General features: G+C 37.9%; 1 protein-coding gene across 5 annotated transcripts; it reads right to left on the bottom strand.

Annotated features, from left to right (window-relative positions):
• Positions 1–293: 293 nt before the first annotated feature.
• MIX23 (mitochondrial matrix import factor 23) lies at positions 294–23,162 on the bottom strand. Of its 5 annotated transcripts, none has more exons than XM_081234092.1 (5): positions 13,259–13,303; positions 12,756–12,881; positions 7,667–7,813; positions 2,710–2,769; positions 294–579 (listed from the first exon to the last, which is right to left on the bottom strand). In XM_081234092.1, exons 1-5 carry the CDS (start codon positions 13,286–13,288, stop codon positions 529–531), a joined length of 414 nt encoding a protein of 137 aa, XP_081090218.1. In that variant the 5' UTR covers positions 13,289–13,303; the 3' UTR covers positions 294–528. The 5 variants fall into 5 exon arrangements, with proteins under 5 accessions (XP_081090218.1, XP_081090219.1, XP_081090221.1 ...); XM_081234093.1 differs by lacking the exon at positions 13,259–13,303 and adding an exon at positions 23,070–23,162 and having other exon boundaries at positions 295–579; XM_081234095.1 differs by lacking the exon at positions 13,259–13,303 and adding an exon at positions 22,793–23,039 and having other exon boundaries at positions 295–579.
• Between the last annotated feature and the right edge of the window lie 537 nt (positions 23,163–23,699).

Here is a 23,699-nt window from a genome sequence, read left to right on the forward strand (position 1 = left end):
AGAATTTCTTTGGACAGCATCCAGCCTATGTTACTGCCCTTTAAGTTAAGAGCAATAAACCTAAAGAGATAAATAACTTAAGAGCTATAAACCTAAAGAGATAAATAAAGAGATAAAACTATCAATGACCAAAAAGGTCTATGCTCATGCCAATAAATTTGTAAAATTCAAAGAGGTACAATATAAATCAAATCAGATACTGAAACTGTATTTAAGTTCTCTTACAAAAACTTACTGCCTCAACTTGGAAAAAAATCAAATAATTATGTACACTGAGTCAGAAAATTATTTTAATAGTTACAAAATATCTTTTTTTTTTTTTTTTACAGAATCAGTATAAAATAGCAGTTGATTTCTCCATAATTATCAGAATTATTTATACTTGAGGTCTTGGGTAAGTGGGGCTGAAATCAACAAAAGGTCTTGGACTGTTGGCTCAGAAATCTTCCTGGGAAGCCCACCATGTTGATGTCTGTCATGCTTTAACTCTTATGAGATGACCCGGTCTTTTTTAAAAAAAGTATCTTTTTATTCATTCTTTGGAGGTTTGAAGTGAATTCGGCAGCGTTCATTAAACACCTAAGATATGTGAACAGAAACAAAGGTCACTGAGTCATCCTGTATAAATCAGGCCTGGAATTCAATTAAATTTGGCATGGGTCTGGTGGATATAAACTTTTTTGTCCCAGGTCAACAGGTTTAGGAAACAGAGGTGTTTCCTCACTTGTTCAAACTGACTTACTAGGTGCTAAGAGCTCAGAAGGCCTTGATATTCATTTATATGATAATTTTAATATTTTAATAAAATTTAAATTATTCAAGGAAAAAATCATCACAAGCTAGCTTATTTGGTAAACTAACAAATATGCTAGTTCCATATTCTGGACATATTTTGGACAGTTAGACAAAAATATCTAAATTAACTTTAAGATAAAGCTTTTAAAAATCCTTTTATAATGTAGATTTTATTTAGATATCTGTCATGCTTTTCTAAATGAGTGCCAGATCCTTCTCACATGGAGATATACTTGAAGGGAGTCTAGTCTTTTGCTAAACTCTATAAATTTATATAATGTTTTGTTCTATTTATCTTGCTTCCTAAAAACTAAACAAATAACATATCATAATATTAAAAGAACATTCTATTATTACGTGTCATGTGGGACTATGTCAAATAAAAATTTTGGTACATCCATTCAAGGGGATATAAGCAAGCATAAAAAAGAATAAGGAAGCTCTTTATGTTCTGATTTGAAAAGATCTCCAAGATATATTAAGGGGAAAAAAACAAAGTGTAGACAATATACTTCCGTTTGTCTGATAAAGGGGGAAATGTGTGTGCTTTCAAGGAGCAAACACCTCATCACATAGGTGGAAAGGGCAGAAATAAGAAATCTTGGCAAAGAGGATAGGATAAAGAAATGTGATAAAGCAAAGAAAATCGATTTGTATTTTGCAGTTTATTCATGGCTCTGCAAGTTGTTGGTACACTCCAGTTTTGTTTTGTTTTTTTGCGGTACGCGGGCCTCTCACTGTTGTGGCCTCTCCCGTTGTGGAGCACAGGCTCCGGACGCACAGGCTCAGCGGCCATGGCTCACGGGCCTAACCACTCCGCAGCATGTGGGATCTTCCTGGACCGGGGCACGAACCTGTGTCCCCTGCATCGGCAGGCGGACTCTCAACCACTGCGCCACCAGGGAAGCCCGGTACACTCCAGTTTTTGGTTCAGTTAACCTCCCTCTGGATCCAGCCCCGTTCCACTGGTTAATTTCAAAGGGTAAAACAATTTTCAGTTCATTCTTTCAGATTTAATAGATTTTGCCCTTTGGAAATCTTTGAAGTTTTAGAGAGGACATGCAGACATACTTTTTCAGAAAATAAAGTAGGAATTTTGTAATTTTTTTTAATGTTTTATTGGACTATAGTTGCTTTACAAAGTTGTGTTAGTTTCTACTGTACAGCAAAGTGAATCAGCTATACATATACATATATCCCCTCTTCTTTGGATTTCCTTCCCATTTAGGTCACTACAGAGCACTGAATAGAGTTCCCTGTGCTATAGAGTATGTTCTCATTAGTTATCTATTTTATACATAGTATCAATAGTGTAGAATTTTGTGATTTTTAACTACATGTAAAGTCCTGGGATCCTGGTCCCCCAATCTAATTCTTAATTAGAACCAAGTAGGTGGTAATAAGGAGCATGTGAATCTAGGAGCCATAAAAAGCCCTATTATCAAATACCAGTAAAACTACATACAACGTTTCACGATCAGATATGTTAGAAAACAAACAACTGTGAAGGATAATGATATGAAAATTTATGGGAAGTAACTGAGCTCAGAAAAGCTAACTTGAACAAATAACCTGGTTGAAGGTTCTAAGTTAACAACTAATAACTCTAAATATCAAATAGCCCATAATTAGTATTAGGAAACATACAGAATGTCTCCAATTCTGTTCCCATGACGATCATGCAATTCTACCATATGACTGTAAAGCTACTTTTTGTAAGATGGCTCTAACTTGGATTCTAACCACAACCCACGCCCCCCCCAAAAAAGTTAAAGCCTTCAATTGCTTGTAAATGAAGGATCTTTATTATTCTTAAGTGCCCAAGGCACTCTTTGTCTCCCCCCTCCCTTGGTTTCCCTTTGCTAGTTCTGCTTCCTCTCCTAGTTCTCTCCAAGAACCAACATTATTTTATACCTTCCAGCTCCTGTCATTTACCACTTCTTCAACATTCAGTTCTGACTGCATCCATTTCAACTGCAAGAAAGGAAAACAAAAATGAAGTTACAAAAATTTAAATTAAAGAACTAAAACCAAACTCTATGTTTTCCTAACAAAACCAGCTGCTGCTCCTGCATTCTTTTTTTTTTTTTTTTTTTTTTGCAGTACGCGGGCCTCTCACTGTTGTGGCCTCTCCCATTGCAGAGCACAGGCTCCGGATGCCCAGGCTCAGCGGACATGGCTCACGGGCCCAGCCGCTCCGCGGAATGTGGGATCTTCCTGGACCGGGGCACAAACCCGTGTCCCCTGCATCGGCAGGTGGACTCTCAACCACTGCACCATCAGGGAAGCCCCTGCATTCTTTATTAATGGTAATACTTAGGCCAGATTTCAAAACCTTCTTTGACATAGCTGTTCTGCTCATATTTAATCAGTTGCTAAATCTTATAAAGCCGTAGTTCTCAAGCTTTGCTGCATATTATAATCACCTTGAGAGCTTAAAAAAAAAAAAAATCTCAAATGCCCAGGTAGTTCACAGAAGAAAAACAAATGGCCAATAAACCTATTTTTAAAATGTACAATTTTATTCATGTATAAAGAAATGTAAATTAAGCCATAATATGACCAAAAAAATTTTTAATAGAAGAAATCTGACGTCTGATAAAATCTAGTATTAGTGAGGGTATGGGGAAAGATACACTCACATATATTTTTAGTAGGAGTACAAATTGTTGCAACTTCTATGGAGAGCAATTTGGTAAGACTTACCAAAAATGTAAATTCACATGTCCTTTAACTCAGTAACTCCAGTTCTAGTTATTGATCCTACCATATAGATTTGCAAAGATAGCACAGACGAACAAAAAAAAGGACAAGGAGGTGGCAACCTGATTTGAATAAAAGAAAAAAGAAACAGGAAGAAAAACAGAGAAGAAGAATATATAAGGCTCAAGTAATTGAGAAAGGGATGAGTTTTCCATACCTTAACCATACAGCCAGAGGTGTGAGGCTAAAAATGCTAGTCTTTCTAACTTTCTTTTTAACTGCCAACCTAATTACTCCATCAAAAAAAAGTAGCCAATTATATTGCCAGGTCCAGATGGCAGGGCCCATCATACTCCTGGTCGCCTCTGGTCAGAGAGACTTGAAAGGAAAGAACCTAACTAATTCCAGGAGGAGAACCTGAAAATATTCAGGAAAATTAGGAGAAAAAAAAGCATGAACTACAGGTTGAGGCAGCCAAGAGGTTAACAGCAGGATGATTTCTTCAGGCCAAAGTCAAGACCCAGGCCAGGAGATTTGGGAACAAAATGCCAGAGGGATTCTGGGCAACCATGAGTTAGGCACCCAGACCAAAGAACCTAACCATAAATTAGGAGTACACCTCAGGCAGGAGGTTTGAGAAATATGCATGTAACACTAATAAGAATGGATGTGGTACTGATCCAACGCTCCTTGTAAACTCCCTTCGTAGACTCAAAACTGCTGTCAGAGTATGGGCCAGTATATAGGATTGAAACCATGAACAAGGGGAAGGACTGCATTTCTGATGTGCTGTGGAGTAGTAACAAGCCTGAAGAAGCCCGCCTGCTTACATCAGAGCAACCTCGGTTTCAGATTTTAATCAGTTATATCGACCCAGAAATCATTAAAGCTTCACTGCTCTGTCAGAGACTGGACTTTCTGCCAAAGAAGTAACAACTTTAAAGAACAGTGTTACAACAGGCCACTGAGACAGTATTCATAATTGCTCTCAAATATTTAAAGGGATGTTGTGTAGAAATGGGTTTAGACTTATCCAGAGGGAAGATTAAGGATCAGTAATTCCATGTTACAGGGAGACAGATTTTCACACTAAGTAAGAAAATCTCTGAACAGTTACAACTGTCCAAAAAGAGAATGCACTGCCACATAAGACTGTAGATCCCCCCAACCCCCTTAATACTGGTTAAACAAAAGGTGGAAACCACTGGTTGGGGGGATACTGTAAAGAGGATTAATATAACAAATATGGAGTCAAAAAGGAAAGAAACTGCTACTTCATTATCAGTCAATATGCAAGCTCTTACATATATTATACAATTTAATCCTCACCAAAAAAAGAAAATATAAGAAGTTACTATGTATCAATTCCATTTTACAAACTGAAAATCAGAAGTTTCAGAACAATTAATTTACAAGGTTACAAAACCTCCAGGTGGTAGATGGATTATTTCTTTAGAGCTGTCTGCCTTTACAATCCATGTTTTTTCTATTCTTGAACACCGTAGATATTACAGTCAGCTTCTAATGCAATTTCAGTGCCAACAACAAAATGTTTTGAGATGGTTGTTTTGGGTTTTTTTAAAAAATAAATTTATTTGTTTTATTTATTTATTTTTGGCTGCATTGGGTCTTCATTGGCACGGGCTTAGTTGCTCCACGGCATGTGGGATCTTCCCAGACCAGGGCTCGAACCCGTGTTCCCTGCACTGGCAGGCGGATTCTTAACCCCTGCGCCACCAGGGAAGTCCCGAGATGGTTGTTTTTGAGGCTCTGGGTCTTAAACGGGTAAACTGCGTCTCAAAGGCTACTAAGAGGTGACAGCAGGTCTATAGTTCCAGCAAGGAACGTGCTTTTTCTGAGGTAAGGATTCAGGTAGAGAACTGGGAACTTTCAGACTGGCATCACTGTATATAAATACGTTGTTCACTAAAGTAATCAGAATTTGACTATTAGTCACAACTTAAGGTAAAAACACTGACTGAATTTACAGTCAGACGAGATGGGTTATAAAGTCCCAGTTCTACCACTTACGAGCTTGTGACTCTGGGGATGTCAGTATCTCTGTTTCCATATATAGAAAATGAACAGGTAGAGCTGGAACATCTCCAAGAGCTGTCTCTTTCTGATTCTATAATCTTCACAGCAAACTTGAAAAAAAAATTCAAGTTTCCTTATTTGCTTAAATACTACTCATGATTAACTTCTACTCTAGTCCTATGCAGTATCACAGGCCAGAAAACTACCTTTCATAACTCACTGGCTGGTTTCTAAAACTCCTCCTTGCAGTGATTGTGCTGGGCTCTAAAGACATATGGGCAGAACAGAGGGCAGACAAAATCGTGTGACACATCACTCCCAAACACTCAGTGGTTTTTGAACTTTGCCCTCTTCTAACAAGAGTCGCTCTATTCTTTGTCTGACTTAATTTGCAAATAATGATTTTTCAGTTTCTGATTTAACAGCCCTGCCCTGCACTTTCCTTTGTCAATACTTCAAGAGCCTGTTAAAATACAAAATCCAAAAAAAACTAGATCTTAACCAGCTTTCTATAATTTATCTATAAGCCTTCATCAACAGGGAGGGTAGGCTAAGATGACCATTATAGCCTAAGTTCACTGTCTGAAGAACCCACCACTGGCTGATGAATCAGCAAGTGTGGAACACAGGGCTGAAGCAGTCATCATGAACAAAGAGAACAGCAAAGACAGTGGATGATCCTGTATCCAGTGAGACACACTGCATCAGTGGGATGACTAAGAAAGTGCACACCTGTGTGCAGCAAAAGAACAAAGGCTTGAGAGAGATAGCAAGATCCCTTTTTCAAAGTTTGGCTACATCTACTAAACAAAGAGCAAACTTCACAAATTGTTCAGTATGAAAACATGATTCCATCTCACACTGGATTTTCAGTCACCTGACATGTAAGGATCAGTAAATCACCTATTATGCCATCTTAAAACACAGACATGATTTTGATAATTATACAGTGGTCATGTAAGAAAAAGCCCTTGTTCTTAGGAAATAACCAACACATGTAGGGGTAAAGGAGTCTAATGTGCCCAACATATTCTCAAAATGGTAAAGGAAAAAAAATGTGTATGGGGGAGGGGGAGGAAGACAGGGAAAGAGGGAGGGAAAGATGGAGGGGGAAAGAAGAGTAGAGAGAATGAACTGTAAAGCAGGTGGAGCAAAATGTAAACAATAGGTGAATATAGGTAAAGGGTATATGGGAGTTCCTTGTACTGTTCGTGCAACTTTTCTGTAAGTTTGAAATTGTATCAGAATAAAAAGTTACCCCTGAAGGCCCCCTCCCACCCCCACCCTCCTCAAAAGACAGCAATGCAGTCCACAAAATAAAATATGGCATATATTTCAACTGTTTTCTTGACGTGTTACGTTTAAGGGCTATAAAGAAATAGCTCTGCTTCATTAACTCTACTCTGAGGTCGACACCCCATCTACATGACAGCTGACTTTGGGAAAATAAAGCTTGCTCTGACATAGCACTCAGTGGACACTTGGTGTTCTCCTAAAAGGGAAAATGGCAGGCATGGGAAATGAAGTGGAAACAAAGGAGAGTCTGAAAAGAGTCAAAGACCCATACCACCCTCTCCACAGCAAAGAAATAAACATAATGAGGCTCTGGTGGCCCTGGTTATATTCAAATAGTACTATATTTTTATGGCGGAAGAGGGTAATATCCTGAAGTTAAATATCTATATTACATTTCAGCAGATTTCTACAGTGAAACCAGAGGTAACTATTTTCAAAATGTAAATATATTTTAAAAATGTTTCTCCTCAAGTCAAGCTTCAAAACATAGATACAGATGTGATTTCCCTAGATTTTTTGATGTGGTGTTGGTCTATATTAATCCTTGTATCTTTAACTGTGGAATATATAAAGGAATGGAGATAACATGATTACATGCTTCTTTTAGCTAAAACTTGCTACACTCCATACGTTCATGAAATGCACATTAATTTACCAATTAGTATTTAAATGTAATAAAATAAAGCCCATTAAAAATGAAATACTAATCTCCTGATCATTTTGTTTTAAGTAATAACCGTCTCTTACTCTGAATTTTTCATATTAAAAACTGCCTTTATTTTGAAGGCTAAGTTTGGAAACCCTGCCTCAGAAATGTAAACCCTGTTCAACTTACCTTTGTCTGTTCTTTTCTAAGTTGCTTTAACAATGTTAAATTGTCCAAATTCTTTTCTCTCTCTTCTCGGAGCTGTTTTACTACTGATGAGGTCTGAGCTATACAGTTTTTTATGACTCGGTCCCTACTGGCATGAGCCGCCATCAACTAAAAGAACAAAAGAAGGAAATGAGAAAAAGAAAAAATCACAGCAATTTGTCACATTTCAGTGTTTTAAAAAAATTTTTTTAGACTACAGAAATGTAATACTTTCTAAAACAGTTTTTAAAAACTGAATCTGTGGAAGAGACGATTGTGCTGAATGAGCCAGCTCAAAGGCAGCAGCTGTGAGGGTGAAAGTGAAGAGGTTGGGCCGTCTTCTTCCTCACTAAGCTCCCAGGCCTTCCTGCTCCTCTTCCTGCACTTCTTGCGCTGCGCTTTTCATCTCAGTCTCCTCCCTACACTCCTTTCTCTCCCATTCTTGCATCTGTGTGTTCCTCTACCCTACACCCACCCTCACACACCTTCTGGGCCACTTCCTATTGCTGTTCTCTTTTTGTTCTTTCATTTTTTTTTTCAGCCTCATGTTGTCAACAGTGCAAAAAATTATAAAGTAAGTGATATAGAGAAGCTCTTAGTTACAATAAAGAGAAACAAAGAATGCTACATTTACCTATGTCAGACAGAACCCTTTTCAAGATTTTAAACTTTAAGTACTAACAAGGAAAAATTGTACATGAAGTGGAGGTCACTGATTCCATCCATTGCGTGTGCTGACAGAGTAAAGGATGCCCGACAGAGCAATTGTTTATTAGCCTTCATCTTAATGCAACACATCCAATACAATAATTTGCATCTATTTTCTGCCTTGTTTCATTAATTATGATAGTCATGTTTCAATTCAAACATACTCCCATGATCATAGCCAAATTCTGAAGATACCCTAAAAACTTGGGGTGGAGACAGAGCAAAATACTAAAATAATATGCAATCGTCATTATAAGTAATGGTGCATAATAACAGTGGTTCACCTCCAACTAAAATTTAAGTGTTGGCTTGCTCCATTTAATCATGTTATATCATTCCTTCTTCCCTCTGAAGGGGGAATATCCCAATGCTATGCTAGTGATGGCTGTATAGAAATAACCCATTATATATATTTTATATAAAATATGGGACTAACAACCATTCTATAAGCATTCCTCATAAGTTATTTGAAATACAGCTCTTAAATGGTCATAATGGGACCCCGTGGTTGAGAACTACTGGTCTAATACACACCAGGAAAGAATAAACCTTTATATTTCTAGAGGGGAATACTAAAAGTGCATTAGTTAAAAGTTGTACCCATGTGAAGGGAGGGAATTTCCTAACAGATGTTAATCCCACCTATAGTATATTTCTCTAATATGCTAATTTTTTTCATTGTAGCATTTAGGGTTCACAAGGACAGCCTCAAGGCCCATATTTATTAGCTAATATGCTGCTTCTGTTACAGGCTTCAGTTTCTTCTTTTGGAAAATTATGGATTATGAGTAAATAATCAGTAATATCCTTTCCACCTCTAAAATTTAGAGGCAACATGACTCAGTACATTGCTCAGATGCCAGATGCTATTTAATTACTTTGATATTTTGTCTAACCCCCCAGCAATTAGTGAAACAGCATTAGTACCAACTAGAAGTCTATCACAATATTCTCATTTTTCTATCTGCATTTTTTTTTTTTTTTTTTTTCTTTTTGTGGTATGTGGGCCTCTCACTGTTGTGGCCTCTCCCGTTGCGGAGCACAGGCTCCGGATGCGCAGGCCCAGCGGCCATGGCTCACGGGCCCAGCCGCTCCGCGGCATATGGGATCCTCCCGGACCGGGGCACGAACCCGTATCCCCTGCATCGGCAGGCGGACTCTCAACCACTGCGCCACCAGGGAGGCCCTCTATCTGCATTTTAAAATCAATTTCAAATTTTGTACATTTTATTAAAATGTTCAATATCCTTCTTTTGGTCTCTCTCCACACAGTTTCCTTCCTTGGTTGGGCTTTCCTCCATTACTCCCCTCTTTAGCTTGGCCCTTTCCCTGTGGATACACTTCTAGATGCAAACTACCCTCCTACCCTCACCTGCTTACATTTCCTTCAGATTAGCCCGACTGTGAACCCACTCCTATGTGAACAGGAATTGCTGGGCAAATCACCTTTTACTCAGTATTATCAATTATTGTGGTCTGTTTTCATGACCATCCTTCAATAAAATTCAAAACTAACAGCATATGCAAGAGGAATATGCATGGACTTCTTTCTGTACATATATGTCAAAGAAATGAGGACGCTTGATAACTAGTAACAGATGGCGTGACATAAGCTTACCAGAGAAAAAATAACACGAAACCAGGCTTATTAGCTCATTAGTATCAGATGCTTGAGGATTTGGTCATAAGAGAATTATTTCTGATACATAAAGTGCTTATTAAAGGAACTGAGATAAAATTAAGAAACTCAGTAAAGTAAAACTTTGGTTAGAGGAGAAAAATCCTGAACTATAACCACATCATAACCATACTTCCTTTGATTTGGGGTAAACAATTTTGAAATGAAGACACTTGGGGTGGGGCAGGAGAATGATTCAAAACTAGTCTAAAGGGGGTATATCTAGGACTTTCCAGTTTTATTTTACCACAACTTCGAGAACTTCTTTTAGTCTGAAATTTTCACCTACTACCTTTTAATCATTATTTTTAAATAATGCTTTTTGCCTTTAAGGGAAACAGAATGTAGTTTTTCCTGATTATAGTTTTTTGGTGTTTTTCTTTCTAGAACAAAGGTTGATTCTAAATTAACTCTAAATTCCAATTTCCCAAACATCATTTTAGAATCCTAACAACGACTCTTAGTTTAACTATCATTAAAAGCAAAACACTTAAATATTGTGAATCAGTATGTTGTACACCTGAAACATATAATATTGTACATCAACTATACCTCAATTGCAAAAAAAGTTAATAAGTTTTTGTCACGGCATTTTTTGTTTTAAATCTTCCTCCAGAACTTCTGACAAAAGGATGTAAGAAGCATATTTTTTAAACATATAGTCCAAAAGTTCATTATATTAAAGAGATAGCTTTAAGAATTACTCTAAATCAATCATTATGACACCGGTAACAGTTTTGCATTTGTAAAGCACTGTTCCAAGCTCATAGACTTTTTAACTGTTCAGTATTGATTTTTATGTTTATCTTGAAGCTAAACAATAAACAATGTAAAGCTAGGAAAACTTCAGATATTGAGGGAATATGCTCTAATAAGGGAATCTTATTGAAATTATTTCATTTTTACTAAGACTATACTTTTAAGATTTGGAATTTCTAAAATCAGTGCTTTATAATAACTGCTGATCTTCTCCTATGAAGAAGTATTATCATTAGAGTGCGCAAATATTCCTTCATCGACTATAAAAGGAAGGGTCAGGGACTAAAGACAGTCAGGGTGACCGTAAACAACGTGGACATGTCACAGAGTTCCACTTCTTAACTGAGACAATATCTAAGGGAACTCAGTGGTACTTGTTAGCATGGGTACTCTATTGCAGGCTCGACCCCTGGAACAGAGCTACTTGATAAATAATCCTTTACATACGTTCATGTTGCTGGATCCCTCTAGAATACAGATGGAGAAAAACCCAAACACATACACAAGAATATCTAAAACAGAAAGGTTCCAAATTTAGCATGCCAGTTTATCCTGGTTCAACAAAGGAATAAGAAATAATAACAATAAGAGAAGCAGCAAGCATTTATATGTAAAACATTTAGTACAGTAAGCACTTTATATTAACTCATTTAATCCTCTAACAATTGACCAGATACTTTTCTGATACTATTTTACAAATAAGGAAACTGACTCAGAGGTTATTTCAAGGTCACCCAGCTAGGAAGTAGCAGAGGTGAGATTTAATCTAGATCTGGAATCCATGTTGTTACTCGCTATACTATAAACCTCTAGGTTAATAAAAAGATTCTAAATGGAAACAATTGAATAGATTATAGAGATTATATATATATGGGTAGTGAGGTGGATCACTAAAGCCATTACAAACTTCTATCAATAGTTCTTTAGACAGAGCTACCCAAAGAAACTCAGTGAACTGTCGAACAACCTCATAATAAATTAGGCCTTGGACCCATGCTCTCTACTCCCAATACTGGTGTCTACTCCTTAAAGCCCCCGTCCTTGCAATTTTATGAAGCCACAAGAATTACCTGACCACTCAACAAAGTAACATACTTTCACATAAAAGCAGAAAAAAATATCAGCAGTTAATGCTTTGAATTTAAGTGATATGAATAAGTTTATCCAAAACTGATTTTTTTTCATAATTGAGAAATGGACTTTAGATTTTAAGTAATACAGTAATCTTGTGGTAGAGCCTAATAAAGCAAATGCCATTTGAATATCAGCTTCCAAATTAATAAAAAAAATAAGTAAGCTATAAAAAATGCTTAGCTAAATCGTTATTTCCTTTCACTTTTAGAAATTAAAAAAGAGAAATAAGGGGATCTTTAAGAGGCAATGAAATAATGCATACTTGAGAAACCAAAGCCTCAGAAAAGGACAATTTATCTGTGGCTTTTCCTTCTCTCCTGCCAAATGCTTCTTTTCCCCTTCCTGATGAGTGAGGGAAGATAGAAGATATATTGATAAAAAGTGTGAAGGGTTTTAATTCTTCCTTAAATCAGGTGTCTAGCTTCTTAGATTGATTCATTCAAAGACCCTGCTCTTGTTTCACTGTTTTATTGTACTTGACTGTTTCACTTTCTCCTTCGTTCCTTGAAGCAAAAGCTTTCCTTAAGTTAAAGGCTGCTCACGAGGGGGTCAAAAAACGGCTGCTTTCATTCCTTAGAACTGTCTCTTCCCAGACTTGTGCTTAAGACCACACATTTTCTTTATTTTGTAGAAACTGGATCAAAACTTATATACACCCTCAGGTGTGGGCAAGAAAACATGAAGATTCAATTCTTGTATCCACAGTTTAATTATGTCAATTGTTTTCTTATTTTGCCTACAGAGAAAGGCATAAAGGAAGCACAAAAGAAAAGACTCAAAAGATACACTTACAGACTCATAAAGTTGTTTACAGGTTTGGCTGGCATCAATTTTCCCTGCAAAGGAAGCTGTTGGAACCGTAGTGTTTAATTCATGTACTATTCTGTCATCAATCGTCCTCATCACCTTGAGTAATTCCTATATATATTTAAAATAAAAGAATAGTAACTTGAATGGAAAGTTAAGTGGTTAAAAAAAGACCATTTAAGCAAAACTAAATAAATAAATAAAGCTCTTGGATATGTTACAACCCTGTGAATTAGGAGTGGGGAAACCACACTATATGTAGTGCAACCACAGAAAAATCTTTTTTACAAGAATGAGAGGTAGATTATGTAATAGTAATTCTAACAATTGGCACAACTCTTTCCTTGGTCCCACTGTGATCATCTTAAGTGTAAAGATCGTTTCATTCATTTGTAAACCCCATGTGCTGGCACGGTGCTTAGCAAACACTGTGTGTTCTTTCCATCTCCAGCATACAGCCAATAAAGGATTCTACTGAATTTGATTACCTCAACTTGTCCAAAACAATCCAGCATCATTGCTTGCTCTATTCCCTCTTTGTCTTTCATTCTAAAATGTGGTGCTAGACATAAATTTTCTAGAAAGATACACAAGAAACTATCAGCAGTGATTAATGTGCAGACGTTAATCTATATCCTTTCAAGCTTTTTTTCCTTTTGGGATTTTTGTTTTTTAGTTTTTTACTACGATTGTGTATTATTTTTGTAACAAAAAGTATACTGCTAGAAAAGGAACCAAAACTCTTTGTGGCTTTCTTGTTCATAGAACAAGTAGTTTTACCTTTTCTCAGTTACCCAAGTTCACATTTCCCAAGGATCTCTCCCCTCTAAAAGAGGCTCCAACTCTCAAAACCCAATCAAAATAAAAACAATATCAAAAGGGCAGGGAACTTAGACAGACCCTGATGAGTATACCAACACAGCATAGTCCCTTCTCCCCACATTTTTTTTTTTTTTTTGCTGTACGCGGGTCTCTCCCGTTGCGGAGCACAGGCTCCGGACACACAGGCTCCGCGGCCATGGCTCGCGGGCCCAGCCGCTGCGCGGCACGCGGGATCCTCCGGGACAGGGGCACGAACCCGTGTCCCCTGCATCGGCAGGCGGACTCTCAACCACTGCGCCACCAGGGAAGCCCCCCCCCCACATTTTGATTAGGGTACTTCTTTTCACTTGTCACTAGACAAAGGCTGGGCATCAGCTACCTTCTGTCTGCAGATGATATAAACTCTAGAAAAGGTTTCTAGTAGTATACCCCTTTCTTTCTCTTTTAATCCACCCTTACCTCACCCTGGCCCCACAAAACAAAACAAAACACAATCAGAAAAATCATTAAGAAAACAGAAGTGTATAATACTAGGACTATACTTATTGAAAACATCCAGGAAGTTAACATTTAATATTAATGTGTATTAAAAGCATCTTTGCTTGATCCTCTACTTCCTTCAACATATGAACCTATTTCTTTGCCAAACTTAAATCCATCACTGAAATCAACGTCTTCATTCTTTTCATCCATTTTTTTGGGTCATATTAAAGATGACAGCTTTTAATCTGAAAATTGGCAGGAGTGTGATTTGCATACATTATTTAATCATATGATTGTGAATAAGTTATAGTTACTGTTTATTCTTTTTTATTGAATTATAGTTGATTTACAATATTAATTTCAAACATACAATGTAATGATTCAGTATTTTTATAGATTATACTAAATTTAAAGTTATTATAAAATATTGGCTATATTCCCTATGCTGTATCATCCATTTGTTAAAATAAACTTTTATTATGATTAAAGTATTATACAATCATTTTGGAAAAATTAGAAAAAATTTAAAGAAAATAGAATCATCCATAGTTAACCATCATTAATAAGATATCCCTTTTTTTAAATTAATTTTTATTGGAGTATGGTTGCTTTACAATACTGTGTTCAGTTTTTTCTATACATATCTGCAAATATTTTTATCAAATTGAGGTATTGTATAACAGTTAAAAGTTTTACTTTATGGAATTATGAGCATTCTGCCCTTGTTACCTTGAAGACATTTTTAATAGGTGCATAAATATTCTATTCTGTAGAGGTATCACAACTTATTTGACCATTTCCCTCATAATTAACAGCTAGGCGTTTCCAATTATAATAACAATTTAGGCCATTCAGTCTGTCTGCAGCATAGATTCTATTCCTATCAGGCTATTAATCTTTAATTAGTAATTTAATGCCCTTTTCCAGAACCCAATCTAGAAATAAAACAGCTTGTAGAAGGCTCATAATTTAGACTAAGAAAAACAGGCAAACATCAGATCTAAAACCAACTTCACTATCTTATCCCCTCTTCTTGTATCTTTCTATTTTTGTCAATAGTATCAAGATTCTCTGTAAACTGGAATTCTTAGGGGATAATCTTAACATATTCACTAAGCAACCACCATTTTAAATAATGTTTTATGTACAGTAGAGGATATATAATGTCAGTAAGTGGCAAATTTCAAACAAACAGCGGCAGTACTATTTAGAGTTAAAAAATAGCTAAGTAGCAAACAGGGACCTTCCTTGCCAACTTTACCTCCTACAACTTGCCTATTAAAACAAAATCAAAAAAAACCTTTAAAATCTCTCCTCTTTCCCTCTATCTAAATCGAACTGATCCTGAGGCCAAGGTTTACATTATACCTTTTAGATAAAGCTTTCCTTGACGGAGAGTCCTCAGCAATCTTTCTTCTTTAAACATATGCAGCAATTAGAGAGACCGAAGAGTTGATTCATTAACTCACTCTTCATTCAAAAAATACTTACTAATGTCTAATGGTTAGGCACCATTCTAACACCAGGGCTATAATGGTGAATAAAATAGAAAAGGCCCTTGCTCTTATGCAGCAAAATTCTCAGAGGGGGAGAGAAACAATAAACAAGTACCCCAATAAATGAGATAATTTCAGTGCTGAAAAGTACTACAAAAAAGAAAACTGGTAATGGGATGAAGAATGACTAGGTGGGGCTGAGGGGCTAATACTTTAGATAGGGAGATCAAAGAAGGCCTCTCCAGGACATAACATTTGAACTGAGATCTGAATGATACAAATAAGCCAACTAAAAGGACATCTGGGGGAACAAGTCAAAAATTAAGAGGCAAGAACAAACTTGGGGATGTTTGAAGAACTAAAAGAAGGCAAGTGGGCTGGAAGTGAATAAGGGAAAGAGTGGTATTAGGTGAGATCAGAGTTGAGGAGAAAATAAAGGACAGTAGAGACAACAGAAACAATTAAGGGTTTTTTCCTAAAGGGAACAGGGTTTTAGGCAAGGGAATGATATAACGATTAATTTTTTCAAAGATAACTTCGACTGCTATGTGGAGAATGGAAACAGGGTGATCATTCAGCAGACTACTCTGGTGGTCTAGGCAAGAGACAAAGAAGAGGTAGCAGTGGAATCAGGGAGAAGTTGGATTCAGGATATATTTTGAAGAGAGAGCTGATAGGACTTGCTGATGAATTGGTGTTGGGGGATGAGAAAAGTAAACAGAATGACGCTTAGGATTGAGACCTGAGCAACCGAATGGATAGTAGGTAGAGTCATTAATTAATAGTGGGGAGAGACTGGGAGAGGAAAAGATTTGGAAGGAGTGGGAAGATCAAGATCCTGTTCTGACTCACAGGATATTTTACATTTAGGATTATTGTTAATTGTTTGTGACACTGGTATTGTTTAAAATTGTAATCTTTTAGAAATAAAGACTGAAATATTTACAGAACAAAAGATCTACCTGGGATGTGCTTCAAAATAATCTGGTTAGGATGGGGAAAATGGTGGTATATAAATGAAAGAAGAGTGTCCATGAACTGATTGTTGGAACTGAAAGATGAGTACACAGGGATTCATGGTACTCTCTCTCCTTTTGTGAAATTTGAAATTTTGCATAATAAAAAGTTTTTTTAAAAAATTCTGTTTTGGACATGTTGAGGTTTGAGATGCCTGTTAGATATGAGTAAAAAAGTTAAGCAGAACGTTGAATATACCAGTCTGACACTGAACTGGGCTGAAGTTATATTAACAAATTTTATCTATTTATTTATTTACTTATTTACTTATTTATGCATGCATGCATGGTGCATGGCTTGCTGGATCTTAGTTCCCTGACCAGGAATTGAACCTGGGCCCTCAGCAGTGAGAGCTTGGAGTCCTAACAACTGGACTGCCAGGGAATTCCCCAAATTAATGTTCTTAAAGCCATGAAACAAGAAGAGATCACTGAGGGAGACTGTAGGGAATAAAGGGGGTTAACGATCAAGAAGGAACTCTAGCATCTAAAACTACAGGAGAAAGACTGAGATGTCACAGAAGTCAGAAGAAAGGTTTCAAGGAGGAAATGGTCAACTGTGTTGAATGTTACTAGGAAGTCAATAAAGATGTGGACAGAAATTAACTTTTTAGATTTAGCAGGATGGAAACTATGGATGATTTCACAAGAGTCATTTAAATAGACTGTTTAATGGACTGAAAAGTCAATGTGGCTTAAGTACAGAGAATAAGAGAAAGCATGGTGTAAAATGAGGTCCACCATTACGGATCATGTTACAGGATTTTAGCCTTTTTCCTGAAAGCAATAGGGAACCAATGAAGTGTTTAAATACAGTGGAGTTACATGATCTGATTTGTATTCTGAAATGATTGCCTAAGTTAAAGTTAAAGAATTTAAGTGTGGAAAATGGATTAGAGAGAAACAAGAGTAGATGCAGAGAGGTTAGTTAGGAGACTGATGCAGGCGAAAGATTATATCACTTCCTAGAATTTTGATTTACTTTGAACTTTAACTAGTTTTGAGTCTGATCATTAGCAATACAGCCAACTTTCCCTCCAATAAAACAATTTGGATATACTGTTAAGTTCCTTACAGCAGTGGGAATTTATTGGCATTAACTAGGTAATAAATCAAACAATTTCAGTCTTACAAATGTGAAGTTTCAAATATATGTGTTCTCTGTGTGCTAAAGAATCATCAATATATGATCTAGAGCTTGGCTTTTAATATGAAAGACACCAGCTATCTAAATAACCTCTATCTAATCTAACCTCTAAATAAAATTTTTTGGTTTTTTGTTTGTTTGTTTGTTTGTTTTGCGGTACGCGGGCCTCTCACTGTTGTGGCTAGGCCTCTCACTGTTGTGGCCTCTCCCATTGCGGAGCACAGGCTCCAGACGCGCAGGCTCAGCGGCCATGGCCCACGGGCCCAGCTGCTCCGCGGCATGTGGGATCTTCCCGGACCGGGGCACGAACCCCTGTCCCCTGCATCGGCAGGCGGACTCTCAACCACTGCGCCACCAGGGAAGCCCCAAAATGAGGTTATTTTAATCAAAAATTTTCAATTGCACGAGCTACATTTCAAGTGCTCAAGAGCCACATATTGCTAGTGGCTACCATATTGGACAGCACAAATTTCCACCGTCACAGAAAGCTCTACTGGACAGTGATGAATTCGAGATAATATAATGACAAACTGATAGTGCACTTGTTCAGGAATTGCTGAGAACTGTAAGCTACTTTTAAATATCACAGAAAAGATACTAGGAAAGCTAAAGATAAGGGGGGGAAAGGGGTAAGGCTCAGGAAGGAATTTCTTTCAAAATTGCAAAAGGAGAAGGAAAAGAACTGTCAACTACCTCACTAGGCACAAATTTCTTTACAGTACAAAAGGTGCCAGGGCTCTTAAGGCAACTCCAAGGGGGTCTAGAGAAAAGCTTGGGTACCCTCACAGACTGAGAACAGATGAAGGTTAATGCAGGCACATAAGTGCTGCCATTAAACTATATGTATCATTCATAAGGAATTACTACCTACCTACCTGATACTTAGCTCCAATGGCATACCCTCTCTCTCACAAATTCACCAAGAAAATATAAAGAAGACACCCCTGAGCAGATAGCATACAACAAACTGCAACACAAGTCCACAGAGATAATACAGAAATACACAGTTCAGTGGCTCTCTGAAGACTACATCTTTGTATAGGAGCTGGAACCCTAATCAGCTTCTAAGTGTCAAAGAACAGCAGAAGATAACTCTCCAAACTTTGTAGTGCCTCCAGCTTCTCCTTTCATTCTCCTCAAAACAACAAGAAATTCTGATATATCATGAATCTCTAACTTTAGGCTAACCCTTTAATGTTATTCAGACACTTACCTTGGAATTGCATTTTATGTATTACCTTTAACTGTGGGGTGAAAATCTCACCCTCTTGGAAGGCAATTTCAGTACTGAAGGACTGACCATATCTAGCAGCAGGGAGGGGTGGAGAAAATTTTCTACTGCCCCTGCAATTATGCTATACTCTATTCCTAAGGTTACTCCTTAGCTAAATTCTTTTTATTATTTTGGGAAGCTTTTAGAATACACGGGGGGTGGTAAAAGGTCTATTACTTGACAGTAAAATTAAAATGTACTCCACAGAATGATCTGAAATTTCTTAACCTTTCTTCTCCTCACTCTCGGCCTGAAGGTACCCAGAAGTAGATCCCATTCACATGGTGCTCTTTCTGGCTCCTCAAACTCCATTTTTATAACAATGCTCACACTGTGCTTCCCCCAAGCCAGAAATACAGACTTGCCTGCAACTGCCAGAGTCCTGTGCAGTCCTCTGCACTCCCAGGCAAGGGAACAGGGAGCAGCTAGGTATGCTGCAAAAGATACCATCACTGATGCTAGAAAATAGTCTATTTAGTCTGTACCTAATTATCAAACAACTCAAAATCAATTGTGTGTAAATAAATAAATATTCTTACCAGAAATACCAAGACTTAAACATTCTAGGAATACTTAGTTGATTTTGCTCAGGTGATATATGAACTGGGTCTCAGATAGAGTCAGGAAGAAGGGATTTCAGGGTGTTAAGTGGGAAAAAAGCACACAGAAATGACAAAACATCATGTGTTCAGGGAAAAGTAGGCCTATGTGGCTGGACAGCAGAGTTCAAATGTATATTGGAAGTGGCAGGGGTTGGGGAGAGAGAAGTATGTATGAATACGGGCAGTGGTGACAGTTAACTAAGCAGAGGCACTTTGGGATTGGATTTTAAAAGGACTTGTATGCCATGTTAAGTAGTTTAGACTTAGTCGTATAATCCTGAAATTAGATGTATGGTTCAGGTTCTAAAATTTAGAAGATAACAGTATGAAGCCATAGCATTATGAAGGGGAGATATATTAGAGAAAGCAATGACTGAAGATAAGAAGAGCTACAGCAAAGCTAATTGCAAAAATGATAGGGCGCTAACAAAGACTGTGGGCGTAGTAATAAATCTTCCTAAAACATCTCTTTGATCAATTCACCTCCTCTGCTCACTGACTCCCTAACCTCACACTTGGCATTCAAGGCCTTTCATAACCTGGTTCCAATCTTTTGTGTAATCCCAATGTGCACCTGTGCAAATTCTGAATTCCAGCAATTTGCTATTTCCCCCCTCAATATATAAAACTTTCTGCCTATATACTATTCCTTCTACCTAGAATTCCCCTGGTTGTGTCCACCTCAGGTACAGCTCAATTACCATCTATTGACTTAATGCTCTCTGAACTGTTACAGCATTGTGTTCATATTCTAAATATCCTCTACACGTTTTATATCCCTGCATGAGTTCCTTGTTTTATATCCTGCCCACTCAGTCTCTCCAAGTGCCTGATACCTAGCAGGTTTCTGTTATGGACTGAACAGTGTCCCTGCCTCGGCCCCCCTCCTGCCCCCAATTTCGTATGTTGAAGCCCTAACACCCAGCGTGACTGTTTTTGGAGACAGGGCCTTTAGGGAGGTAATTAAGGTTAAATGAGGTCATAAGGGTGGGACATGAATCCCATAGAACTGGTGTCATTGTAAGAGGAAAAGACACCAGAGATCTCTCTCCCTCTGTGTGCACACAGAGGTCATATGAGGACACAGTGATAAGGTAGCAATTTACTTTGAAATGCATCAAAAATTAAAAATAAAAAAAGGTGGGGCTTCCCTGGTGGCGCAGTGGTTGAGAGTCCGCCTGCCAATGCAGGGGACACGGGTTCGTGCCCCGGTCCGGGAAGATCCCACATGCCGTGGAGCGGCTAGGCCCGTGGGCCATGGTCGCTGAGCCTGCGCGTCCGGAGCCTGTGCTCCGCAACGGGAGAGGCCACAACAGTGAGAGGCCCGCGTACCGCAAAAAAATAAAAAATAAAAAAATTTAAAAAATAAAAAAGGTGGATTGATGGATAGATTGAGGGATGGTATGTGATTTAGTAAATATAGTGAATCACTGTAGAACCTACACAGTGGGTACATGAGTATTCATTGTAAAATTCTTTGAACTTTCTACAGTGTTTGAACATCTTCATAGTAAAATTCTGGGGAAAAAGTACCTAAATCTTTATAATAAAAACCACACAATTTTCTGTTTCTCTTCCACAGTATTCAGTGCCGTGCTTTTCACATATAAGGTACCTACATACAAAATGTAATGGTTTCATAGCTCTAAAAAACACAAACTTTGATTAATAATTTGTGAGTGTGCCAGTTAACTACAGTTTATAATTTTACAAAATTCATTTAAATGTAAATGTTATACTAAAATTTTACAATTTCAAATACATTTTTTTACATTTGTATGCCTCTGAAGCAGTAGGGGCAAATGTTCTTATACTCATTCACAATGACGTTAAATGATATGCCAAGGCCAGCTCTGGAAAACCTGATCTTCTGACTTTTAACCCAGGGTATTCTCCATTATAAACCACACATTTGGAAAAGCCCTAGAGAAACAATCTAAAAACTTCTCCAGGTTTCACTAATGAGATTCATTTTATGACTTTTTAATTTACATTATCTCTGTGAATAAAATAATTCTGCAAGACAGTTTAGCTTTTGCCCACTTAACAACATCTCATCTGACCTTCCAAAAGAAAATGAAAGTGTTCTTTAAGCACTGTTGGATGTTTCAACAGCTTAAAGAGATCCTTTGAAATTTGGTTTTAGAGATTTAAATAATTATAGAGATGGAAGCCATTTTAAATGTTATTTAACATAATCTTATTTTACAGATTCAAAAGTTAATTATGGAAGGGGTCAGGTGATTAGCTCAAGGTCCCAAAGCTGTTAATGGCAGAAGTAGTACTAGAACCCAGAACATCCAACTCCCTAACCAGGGTTCTTTCAGATAAACTTTAAGGCTATCATTGCTCAATTATCTGAGCTCATTAACCCAAGTTAAATCACAGGACTAACGTGACAAGACCAAGGCCACAAATGGTGTGGTTAACCTTAGAATCCAACAGTCTTTTTTCTACCTTATTTACGATTTTTACAAATATTTGTATTTGTTAGGCACTTTGATCACATTTGAAGTCTGCTGCTGTTGTGCTGATCTAATCTGCGCAGCTGAAGTGGTGAAAAAGGTGTATATAATGCTGGAAAGACTCCACAGAAACTTCTTTGACCAAATGATGTTTGTCAAATAATTCAATCTGTTGAGATTATCTTCAAGAATATCACTCCCTAAAAACGGATGCAAGCACACAGCTTACTACAGAGGTCAGTGATACGTGAAATGATTTTTCATTATCTATAGTTAAAAAAACCTTTTTCATTATTTTTAAATTTCACACTTTTATCAAGACAGCAGCACTTATGCTTACATTGGAACAGATAACTTTCATAGCAAAATCCAGACCCCCTGTTCTTTAATTCGTGGGTTAATAATCAGCCCTAGACCTCTGATGTTTGAATATATAAAAGACATAACCTTTTTCTTAAATGTTACATTTTCTCTAATGGTTGGGAAGGCAGAGCACCAGCGCAGGTACTAGGATTAATCGACCCTTCAAACCTCCAAACGTTCTGACCCATCAAAATAGTGAAACTCGTACAATTTTTTTGTTTTGTTTTATCAAGTAAATAAGCTTTCCTTCACTTTTTCTCTCCTGTAAATACTCAGCTTTAAACAGAAGGGGAATGACAGAGACTAAGAACTGAGTTCAGAGAATGGCTAAATGGTTGTTGCAATCCTTACCCACCCGGCCGGACTCGGCTTTGCCACCGAGGAACCACTGGAGTTTCTGGGCGCAGTTACTCAAGGTCTGGGAGGCGCAGGGAGAGCCATGACCCCAAGGCAGCAGCCTCGCTCCCTAAGGCCAAGCCCGCGCCCCCATGACCTCCAATGACTCGAAAAAGGAATTTTGAAATACCCGCTTTTGCCACAACTGGTCCGCACTCCCTCCCAGGCCAGAGTAGGGAAGAGGGTCTGGGGACAAAAGGAAGGGCACGCCTGCCGCGTGAGGAAAACCCCGTCACCTGGAACTCGGCGAACTCCTCACAGTTCACACCGCCACTGGGCGCCGCCATATTGGACAAACACGAGGCCCCCGCCGCGAGCCAATCACCGCGAAGCAAAGGTGTCCGCGGCACCGCCTAACAAAAAATATTGAGAGGAATCTCAGCAAGAAAGCTGAGCTCAAGGTTTGTCTTTTCCCCTTAGCCTCGCCCACATGGAAATCCGTAACGCTGCTATCCTTCTTTTCACTCCTGTGCCTTTAACATGTCCTCCTGGAACTGGCCCAGGTGCATAGATCGAAGAATGTCAGAACTTGAAGGGATCGTTTTACTCCAATCCCATTTACTTAACAAAAAGGGAAACAGTTTCCCGGTCGCACCAACAAGGTGGTTCGAGGAGGAACTCTCAAGTAGAAGTGAGGTTTTTCTTAACCCTCGCGTCCCGACCATTGAGCAGAGGGGCTTTTGTTCTTTAAGAATTTGCGCCCACCAAGAAATGTCAAGAAAAGACATTGATGGCAGTGGGGGGTAAGGTTTGAATAAGGTGTTTAGGTGTGGAGATAATAAAATGTTTAGTTTTATAAAAATAGTCAAATAGAAAACAACATAGGCATACATGTGAATTTCTCAGGTAGCCTGAGAGATACTCCC

The sequence above is a fragment of the Mesoplodon bidens genome (assembly GCF_964165515.1).
Source record: "Mesoplodon bidens genome assembly, chromosome: 5".
In the NCBI taxonomy this organism is placed as follows: Eukaryota; Metazoa; Chordata; class Mammalia; order Artiodactyla; family Ziphiidae; genus Mesoplodon; species Mesoplodon bidens.